This window comes from Chondrus crispus, genomic scaffold, assembly GCF_000350225.1.
Source record: "Chondrus crispus Stackhouse genomic scaffold, scaffold_3, whole genome shotgun sequence".
In the NCBI taxonomy this organism is placed as follows: Eukaryota; Rhodophyta; class Florideophyceae; order Gigartinales; family Gigartinaceae; genus Chondrus; species Chondrus crispus.
Window position 1 is genome coordinate 108,714 of NW_005179158.1, and position 9,643 is coordinate 118,356.

Sequence of the window (9,643 nt, forward strand, 5' to 3'; positions counted from 1 at the left end):
GATAGAAGGCTGGGGGAGGCAGCGTACAGTCAGGAAGTAAAGACTTTGGGTGGATGCCCTCATTGAACCGGTCGCGAGTGCCACGCGGTTGGAATAACCGCAACAGTACTGTACGTTCCATGGGCAGGCGTAAAGTTACGTACAGGGCGCGAGACGTCTCCGTCTGACGTCACCGCACGCGTCGCACGGCGCGTGACAGCGCGGAGCCCAGAGCCCAGAGCCCAGAGCCGGTCTCCCCGCGCCCGTCCCCGCCGGAGGAGGGTTCCGTTCCCTTCTCCCCCCCCGCGGACGCCGGCGCGGGCGCGGCGCGGCGTGATTTTGCGCCAGACGAGCGTGGCAAAAAGCGCCGCGGGGAAAATTCACAGGCGCGTACAGGTCAGCGCCGCGCGGGGGAAGGGAGGGGAGGCGGCGGTGGCGGCAGCACGCGGCGCGGTTCCGGATCGCCCGCGGAGAACCGCCCACCCCTCTCCTGCGGGAGCGAGAGCCCACGCATGCGGCAGCAAGAAGCCGCCCTGCCGCGCTTGGGGGAGACCCTCCCCCGCGAGGTGCGTCGCCTTGAGCCGCTTGGTGCGCTAGCTTGCGCGTTCCTTCAAGCTCGGACGCCCGCCGCGCGACGCCTATTTAAACAGCGCATGCCCGCCCTGTAACGACGCTTCCCTCCCCAACCACCTCCTCACCCTCACCCGTTCTACCAACCCGACACGCCTCCGCCACTGCAACTCGTACCGGACCAACTGCCAGCATGAGGGCCGCCCTCTTCACCGCGCTAACATGCAGTGCACTGCTCATACTGGGCGCCGCGCTCGCTGTGGATGCCCCGCCCGGCCGCAAGACCCCGAACGCCATCGACCGCGAGAGCGGCGTGCTCGCCAGTCTGGTCTTCCCAGAGATCTTCGACCGCATCGTCGTCGACGGGCTCGAGACCCCGATCCAGTTCCGCGGCACCACCTACCTTAACATCGCCGCGTGGAACGCGTGGTGCAACTACCATCCCACAGCGGCCGACATCTTCAACCGCACTCGCTTCCGTCGCCCGGCCTCGGAGCACACGCGTGACAACAAGAACGTCGCCGTCTTGTACGCCCTCTTCCGCCTCTACGAGGCCTCACCCGTCAGCTTCGGCGGCAACTCCGGCATCCCCGTCTTCAGCGCTCTGCTCGAGCGCGAGGGGCTCAACCCGAACGACCGCTCCACAGACATGAATACGCCGGTGGGCATCGGCAACCGCGCCGGCCGCGACACGGCGCGCCTGATGGCCATCGACGGTTGGAACGCCGAGGGCGACATCGCCGGCACACCCGCGCAGTACCGCCAGCCGTTCGCCGACTACACCGGCTACACGCCGAAGAACAGCCCGTGGAAGATCTCGCACCCGTTCCGCTGGCAGCCGCTGCTGGAGTCGAACGGGCGCGGCTTCTTCTTCCGGCAGAAGAACGTGGTGCCGTTCGCGGGTCGGACGATAGCGTTCGGGCTGACGCGCAGCGAGGTGCGCGCGCGCCGTGCGCCCGCCCCGTTCAAGCGCGGCGGCGCCACGGTGAAGACAGCGCTCAAGTCGGACGTGGCCGCGCTTCGGCGGCACGCGCGCAAGGTGCTCGCCACGTTCGCGGCGCTGACGACGGAGCAGCGCGTGCTGGCCGAGTACTTTGACAACAAGGGCAAGGCGTTCCGCACGGAGGACAACCCCGCCGGCTTGCCCGGCATCGCGACGGCGCTGCGGTTCGGGATTCTGGGCCCGGCCAACCACTGGAATCTGGACGACGATATGGTGTACGGGCTTGGCGGGGCGGTGGCGACGCTGGACTCGATGGTGACGGCATGGAAGGAGAAGCGACGCGTGGACGCGGTGCGGCCGACGGGACAGACGATGGAGTTCCTGTTCGGAGAGCGCAAGGTGAAGGTGTGGGGAGGGCCCGGGAAGAAGGCGGTGCGGATCCGTGCCGGGGACTGGCAGCCGTACATCCGGACGATGCCGCATCAAGAGTTTTCGTCGGGCAGCTCGTGCACGTGCAGCGCGCTGGTCGAGCACGCAAAGCTGAACGCTCCGCGCGAGGACCTGCCGTTCGGGATCACGGTGCCCAAGGGGTCGAGCAAGTTCTACCCCGGACAGGTTCCGGAGAAGGATACGCGGATTGAGTTCAAGAACTTGAGCGAGTGGAGCGAGCTGTGTGGCGTGAGCAGGCTGTATGCGGGCGTGCACTTTGAGCCGTCCATCCAGGCTGGTGTGGACGTCTGCAAGGGGATTGGGGAGAGCTCGCAGAAGTTTGCAGAGGGGCTTCGGGACGGGAGGCTCATGGGCAAGTGGATGACCTGGTTTCCCGAGGACACGGAGAAGTTTTGGGAGGAGGAGTAGGGACGTGAAGTTGTTGCGATGTACCATCCGATCCCATTGATAACGTTGATGCTCTCTAATAATGATGCTTGCTCTAATGTAGCTTTCTCTAATGAAGCTTTCTCTAATGAAGCTCCCTCTAATAAATAAAGCTCTCTCTATTGAAGCTCTCTCTAAGAGCATCTCTACCGGTAGTCTAAAATGAAATCTATCGGGATTTTTTCATTCGAAAACCTCGAACGTCCCTCTACCGCAAAAATCTAATCTATTCAATACTGTACAAATTTTCATAGAATAGATTCCGATCGGAGTCTATTCGACCCTCCAATAGACTCCGATCTGTAGCATAAACACCCCCAAACGACTGGAGGTGTATGCGCAGTTCGACCTGTAGACCCCGGATCGGAGAAGGGGTGAAGCGGGCCAACCAGCTACGGAACCGGGCTCGGGCCCGGGTAGCGGTGGTAGAGCGAGAGCGAGCAGGGACGCGCGCACGCACGAGCGGATCGACGCCTCGACGCCCCGGAGCAGCACTGGGTGACGTACCAGTGCTGACGGGCGGAGGCGGTTCCGTGCTCGCTCGCGTGCTGCGCGTCCACTCCGGCTCGGCTCCGACTAAACGCGCGCGAAGAGCGAAGGCGACGTTTAGAATAAGCTGGGTGGACTGACCTTGGCGGTCGGTTGAGGACAAGCCCGTGCTTGTCCCCCTACGCCGCCGCCGGTCCGCTCCGTATTTAATATACAAAACAATCTATCATAACACTACAGTACCGAGGTACTGTAGTGGGCTACTGTAGTGCAGGTCGGCCTGCACTGTAATACTGTCAGCTATGTCGAGGCTGACAGTCCACGTAGTACCCGTGGTGCGTGCGCGCTTCGTCCGCGCGCGGTACACGTGAGCACGTGTATGCGCGTGTCCCTTGTCCCCGTGGTGTACACGTGGACACGCGCGGTTGTACTGTAGAGCTCGACGCTCTACAGTAGCTGATCTAGTTCTTGATCTAATCTAATTTAAAGCCCCAGGGGGGGTTATACCACACGATCGTGATCTATTCTTGACGGTGAAGCGCGGTTAGGGGGAGGTGGTGTGGGTTTCACTATGTATCCTCTCGTAGAACGGAGAGCGATAATAGTGACTGCACGTCTCGTAGCACGGAGGCGCGGCGAGAGAATGAGCGAGGTGCGCCTCGATCCACTCGGCTACCCGTAGGACAGGGTGGAGTGGCAAGTGATTTCGCGGGTGGTGTGGTTCTGCTTTACGGTTGGAGATGATCGGTTTGCCCTCTCTCCCGGGGGCGGGAGTCGCAGTCTACGTCTAGCCTAAAGCCGTCGGGGGATCCCACCTGGTCGGCGACAGTGAGATGGAATCACCGATAGTTCGGCTTGTGTCGGTCGCGTCCGTACTGCACATTTGTTCCGGGGTGGACACGTGTCGTGGTTACAGCAATGACGGGGGGGGCTAAGAAAGGATGGAGTGTCGGATGAGCCTCATGAACACATCCTGCTCTGCACGACCGACATCCGCATCAAGTTTGTCGGCGGAAGATGAGACTGAAGATTGTTATTTCCGTTCAATAACGTACTGGACGATCGGGTGGGAGATTTTGTTGTACGCAAGAGGTCCAGAAGGGCTGGGTTGGCCTCGATCTTAGTTAGGCCGTCGACGGGGTTGTCACCAGAGTTGATTAAAGCAATGTTTGCGATCGCTCGTTCATTATAGGCTTCTCGGAGGGCTGCCATGTCGATCATCAAACGCCGTTCTGTTGTGCTCTTGGCTCGAGTGAGGGTCGAGAACAGCTGTGCCGAATCAGTGAGCATGAGGATAGGCACGCATTGACCGAGCATGCGTTGAAGATCGTGCTGAAGTAGGTAGGCATGGTCAAAGCCCTCGACGAATGCGAGCGTTTCGGCGGCGGTGCTAGAACGCGTGACGCGCTTGCTCTTAGCGGATGAGAAATGCAGGAATGAGACCTGATTGCTGTCGTCCGCCAATAGAATTATGAATCCCAGCTGTGACTTGTGTCCCTTAGAGTTGGCCAGACTTGCATCTACATAAACAAGGAGGCGGAGAGTGGCCGTGTTCAACTTGGAAAATCTCAGTTGGATACTGGATGTGTTTCGTAAATGTCGAACAACCCTGTTTGCCAGCTTAATGGTATCGTGGCAGAACGATGTTTGCGTAGTTTGAGATAGAAATAAGGCAGCACAGCAGATATCGGGCCGCGTGTGTGTGACCCAAAGAAGCTTGGCTCTGAGGGTGCGCAAATCATCCCATGAGGCGGAAGTAGGGAGAAGTTGTAAGCGGTGGATGTCTTTCTTTTGCGAGAGTCGTCGTAGATGACGATTGCTCAGGTCGCACTCGATCCCTGTGAAGATGATGTTTTGGGATTCGTCTACGGATATGTCGAATGTTTTCTTAAGGCGCTTTTGTATGGCTTGGCGCTCCTCGGGGGTTGCCGCTTGCAAAAGGTCGTCGACGTATGTTCCGGATAAACTGACAAGTCTATCCGCTATTCTGCGGAAGAACAGGGAAAAGTCGCCTGTTGATTGCTGCACGCGCTGGTGGCTGAGATGGTGACCCATGAGGGTTTCATGCCAGTAGTCTCCAGCGTCGCTTAAGCCATATAACGGTAGCAGGATCTGCACAAGTTCGTTGGGGGCCAGTTCCAACACGTCCGGCCGTGTAAAATTTGTTCGCTGTAGCTCGCAGCCAGCCTGGAGATAGGCCTGTCGTACGTCGCATGACCATATGTCTAGGCCCAATATCGTGGCGAGGGCTAGTACCAGGCGAACAGAGGAATGGCGCAGGGTTGTCGAATTGTGCACAAGTGATTTGCGCATGCGGTCCGGGTGTCCGCCCAAGACGAATCGCGCCTTTAGTTTCTCCGTCCCATCGTTGTGCTTGATTGACAGGACGTACCGGGATGGTATGATATTGGGGTTTTGTCCGGCGTCCTCGCGGAGGATAATTCGGAACGTTCCTTTGTCGATCAGGCCCAAGATTTCTTGGCGCTTGGTTGCGTCGAATCGCATGCAGCGCGGGTCTGTGGGGTGGATTATCTCTGTGTGGAGGACGGTTGCAACGGTAGCGGGGGATTCGTGTGTGGCTATGGAAATGGATTCGGGTGGTGGTGTGGGTGTTGGTGCCGGTTTCACTTGGGAATATTGAAGGGGTTTGGGCCTGTCCTGTCCCCAACGTGAACGCGGAGGTGTTTTCCTGTAACTTCAGCGACCATATGTGGACCCGTGAATGACTTAAGGCGGTCGCGATATACGTACACGAACATGCCTGGTCTGAGGCAGTAATCAGAACATCGGGGTGGCTGTTTCTTGAGACCGACTTGTACGCGGGCTTGAGAGACTAGTTTTTCGTATTCATGACGTGCTGCAGCCATAGCTTGAATACGAACCGTATTGCTCGGAAAGTGCCTTGCGGGCGGTCGCAGTGGGCGAGGAAGGACGCCGAAAACCAGGAGCAAGGGGACGAGGCCGTCCGGTTCGACGCTATCATTCATAGCCTTCGTGGCCATGGACAGGACAACGTCGACAGGTAAGGACTCATAGTCATGTCGCACTTTATGATATATTCTGCGTAGTGTGTCATGGTATTTTTCGCCAGCCCCGAGCGAGTTGTGGCTCGCAGTGCCGGTGTGACGCAGAGTGATAGCAGAGGCGCGGCATGCATCGTTCCATTCCGCGGAGACGAACACAGACCCTTGATCTGTGAGCATCGAGTCTGGAAAGCCGACGTACAGAGAAGACCATGCTTTCACGAATGTGTTCCAGACAGTACCGACATCTAGTGCAGGAAGGAATGCCGCTGCGCTAAAGCGCGTGCCGGCGTCAACGATGTGCAAGACCGGGCGCTGCGTAGAGGAGCCGTCGTGTAGGTACATGATGTCGAGCAGTAGCTCGTGGTTGAATTGAAGCTTGTCTGCGTCCCTTATTTTAAAGCTCAAGGGGCGTGGTGCGTTTCGATGGCATGCTTGGCAGTCCTTGGATATGTTCTCCAATGTGCAGCGTGTGTCTGGGGAGAGGTCCTCGGCGTGTGCACGGCGCAGCAAGTTGTACAGCTTTTGCACACTGGGATGCATCATGTGCCGATGTAGGCGCTGTAACTGAGATCTGGTGTAGTATGTGTTAATAGAGGTGTTCCAGCGCAGATATGCATGTCCATCTTTCCGTTGTATTGGCAATGACCACTTCCCCGGTACACATTGAAGTTTGTTTTCGACCGACAAAAATTGAAGGCCATACTTGTCCAAAATATCCAGCCCTATGAAGAGTGGTATGTCATCCTGAACAACGTCCACTTGAAATTGCATCAGAGTCCCGGGGGTCGGTAAAATGATCTGCATTTTCCCAAGAGACTTGGATAGCAGAGACGCGAAGCGAAAGCGGGTGAGGGAGCAAGATAGGTTAACCTCGATGTTGTGCTGTTTGCAGTACGCGCGGGCTTGGCGTAGGCGGATTACTGACCTCTGAGCCCCCGTATCCAGCACGGCTCCGACGAAATTATCCTGCAATTTCCTGTTGGAGCTTGTTGGATTTTTGTGAAGATCAGTGTTGATGGTGTAAGTTAAGGCAGATCTTAATTCTCGACGCTTGCTGTGCAGCTTTCGCCTTGCCATGAGGCGAGAGAGAAGTTGCTGATTATGTCCCCGGGAGGGTCGTAGGGGTTGGTGAGTACCGGGGGGAGGGGACGATTTATGGTCCCGTAGTGACTTGCGGTGCGGCGTGGATGAGCGGTGGGGCGGGGGATGTGGGGGAGGGCGGGAAGGGTCCTGAGTTGACGATCCGTAGGGGTTTCTCAACGGTATGGGCCCAATAGCGCTTGCGGGGATAGCGCCGTTTTCTTGCGGGAGGGGTTCCGCCTCTAGCCCTCTCGCCTGTGAAAATCCGGTTCCGTAGGGTAACAATCGCCCTCGACCAGGTCTTCAAAAATGGCTGCCGCATCTTCAGCTGCCTCTTGGGTGTCATACTCGTAGTTCGCATCACCACTCTCTTTGGCCAAGAGGATTGCCATCGGATTGGAAAGTTCAGTTGTCGTCTCGTCCATGAGGGTGTCAACATATTCGTGGTATGTGTCGTCCTCCTTACTTATCTCGTACAGTACCTCTGCAAGAGCCGCTGGTGTGACGCCTTGATCTTTAATGCGTGCGCGCACGGCAGCTGTCATTGAATGTTTGCGGTTCGGACATTCTTGTCGCCAATGCCCTTTCTCTCTGCAAAAATCGCATCGCGTCCGGGCCTTGAGAGCTGCAAGCTCTGCAGCAGAGCGCCTTGGCTTTTGGTAGAGAGAGCGCGTTGGTGAGGGCCGCGGTTGACGGGTGCGCCGTTCCTGGCGTGACGGGGGGTCTCGGGCGTACTGCGATCCGTAAAAGGTAAGTGCGGGGGGTTGGGGTAGAGCTGCTCTTTCAATGTCTAGTACTGTTCTGTTGTGGCGTTTCTTTAGCGCAATGTAAGCGCTAACTGCTGTAAACAAAGCTGTGAAAAATGCGGAGTAGGTTAGTGTCTTGTCCCCGGTCATGGGCAAAACCGCCGCTGCCCATTCTTCAGTCTCCACGACACGCTGAAGGGCAAATATGCGGTGATCTTCTCCTTGCAATGACCTGCCACATTTCAGCAATGTTTCGCAAATGCGCTCGTGTACGATTTGAAGTGCATGCGACTCATCGCAGGATTTCTTCCGCATGACTTCTCGGAGATCGATTGAATTGAGAAGAGCTCGGGCCTGGGCGTGCATGAGTGTCGTGTCAAAGCGGTCTTACAATGCCTGGAAGGCCGAGGTGATGTACCGGTGATTCCCACAGATGTGGTCAAAGTAATATCGACGTGCATCTTTCTCAAGGCAGTGGTACAGTATGTCTGTGGCTTCAGTTGGGTTTACACGATGTTCCCAGATCGCGGCCATGAACATGTCCTTGGTAGTAACGAGGTCTGCTCCAGAGTGGGGTGTGCCTGAAAACTTGGGCATGTCCTTGACGAGCATGGCGGCATACTGTTTGTTTCGAGACGCCTGAAGTTTTGAAGTATCTCGGCTTGCGGAGGCCTGGGGCCGATGGACTTCGGATGGAAGGCCGTGTTGTTGAAGTGGGAGGGGTCAGAGGGGGGGGATGAGGAAGCTTCGGCTCCTCGGAAATTCAAGCCTTCCGGGCGAGGCTGTGCTCTTGGGGAGAACTTCTGTACAGGAGATTTGTGCCCAATATTCAACGGCGGCATGTTGCGGGGCCTCGTTTCTGATGCAGGGAGCGTTGACGGTGTTGTATTTTGGAGCACTCCTGGCTCGCTGCCTGTGTCCTGCGGGTCTTGTTCGCGAAATACGCGTTCCGCGGGTTGGGCCGTAGGGCTTACCAAGTTTCGATAGTTTCGATACATTGCCAGAGCCTCTTCGAGTTCTGGGCAGCCGGGTTCAAATAAAAGATTCATCACATGCGGTATGATGGTCTTTCCTCCTCTGACTGCAAATCCCAGAATCCGCATAACGTTGCGCAGGATAAAGAACAGGCGACTGGAGTGTAGCACTTCTGTCTGGGACAACGCAGTTATGTCAAACGCAGACTTGACTATGTCGACGCCTTCCTCCTTTGAGTCAGCCTCCATTGCGTCTTTCATGCCATCACATAAATCGTTGATTATTCCATCGCTTTTCTGGGAGAGATTAGCGATCTTGCGCATGACCTTTGCTGCTTTGCCATGGTCTGACGGGGGGCCGTCAACCGGCTGCCAAATATCTGGTTGCCGAACATCAGGGGCTTGTTGTGTTCGATTTTCTGAGTCTTGGTTTGGCATGGTTTAGGTACCGATGCAACTGTGCGTTGTACCGTTTCACCTTACTTCGAAGTGACGGTGGAGCGCGGTTAGGGGGAGGTGGTGTGGGTTTCACTATGTATCCTCTCGTAGAACGGAGAGCGATAATAGTGACTGCACGTCTCGTAGCACGGAGGCGCGGCGAGAGAATGAGCGAGGTGCGCCTCGATCCACTCGGCTACCCGTAGGACAGGGTGGAGTGGCGAGTGATTTCGCGGGTGGTGTGGTTCTGCTTTACGGGTGGAGATGATCGGTTTGCCCTCTCTCCCGGGGGCGGGAGTCGCAGTCAACGTCTAGCCTAAAGCCGTCGGGGGATCCCACCTGGTCGGCGACAGTGAGATGGAATCACCGATAGTTCGGCTTGTGTCGGTCGCGTCCGTACTGCACATTTGTTCCGGGGTGGACACGTGTCGTGTGTACAGCAATGACGGGGGGGGGGGCTAAGAGAGGATGGAGTGTCGGATGAGCCTCATGAACAATTCTATCCAATAGAATGCCACAAAC

The 9,643-nt window shown here is 57.1% G+C and overlaps 2 protein-coding genes across 2 annotated transcripts; one reads left to right on the forward strand and one right to left on the reverse strand.

Moving 5' to 3' along the window:
- The first annotated feature begins 742 nt into the window (after positions 1 to 742).
- CHC_T00010065001 (PAP2/haloperoxidase-like protein) lies at positions 743 to 2,350 on the forward strand. The gene has a single exon (XM_005716616.1). The coding sequence runs from the start codon at positions 743 to 745 to the stop codon at positions 2,348 to 2,350; it is 1,608 nt and encodes a 535-aa protein (XP_005716673.1).
- Positions 2,351 to 8,215: 5,865 nt separating this feature from the next.
- On the reverse strand, positions 8,216 to 9,121 carry CHC_T00005516001 (hypothetical protein). The gene has a single exon (XM_005716617.1). It carries the CDS (start codon positions 9,119 to 9,121, stop codon positions 8,216 to 8,218), a length of 906 nt encoding a protein of 301 aa, XP_005716674.1.
- Between the last annotated feature and the right edge of the window lie 522 nt (positions 9,122 to 9,643).

Coding starts and splice junctions, on each gene's coding strand:
- CHC_T00010065001 (XM_005716616.1), top strand. CDS start 743: ATGAGGGCCGCCCTCTTCACCGCGCTAACATGCAGTGCACTGCTCATA.
- CHC_T00005516001 (XM_005716617.1), bottom strand. CDS start 9,121: ATGCCAAACCAAGACTCAGAAAATCGAACACAACAAGCCCCTGATGTT.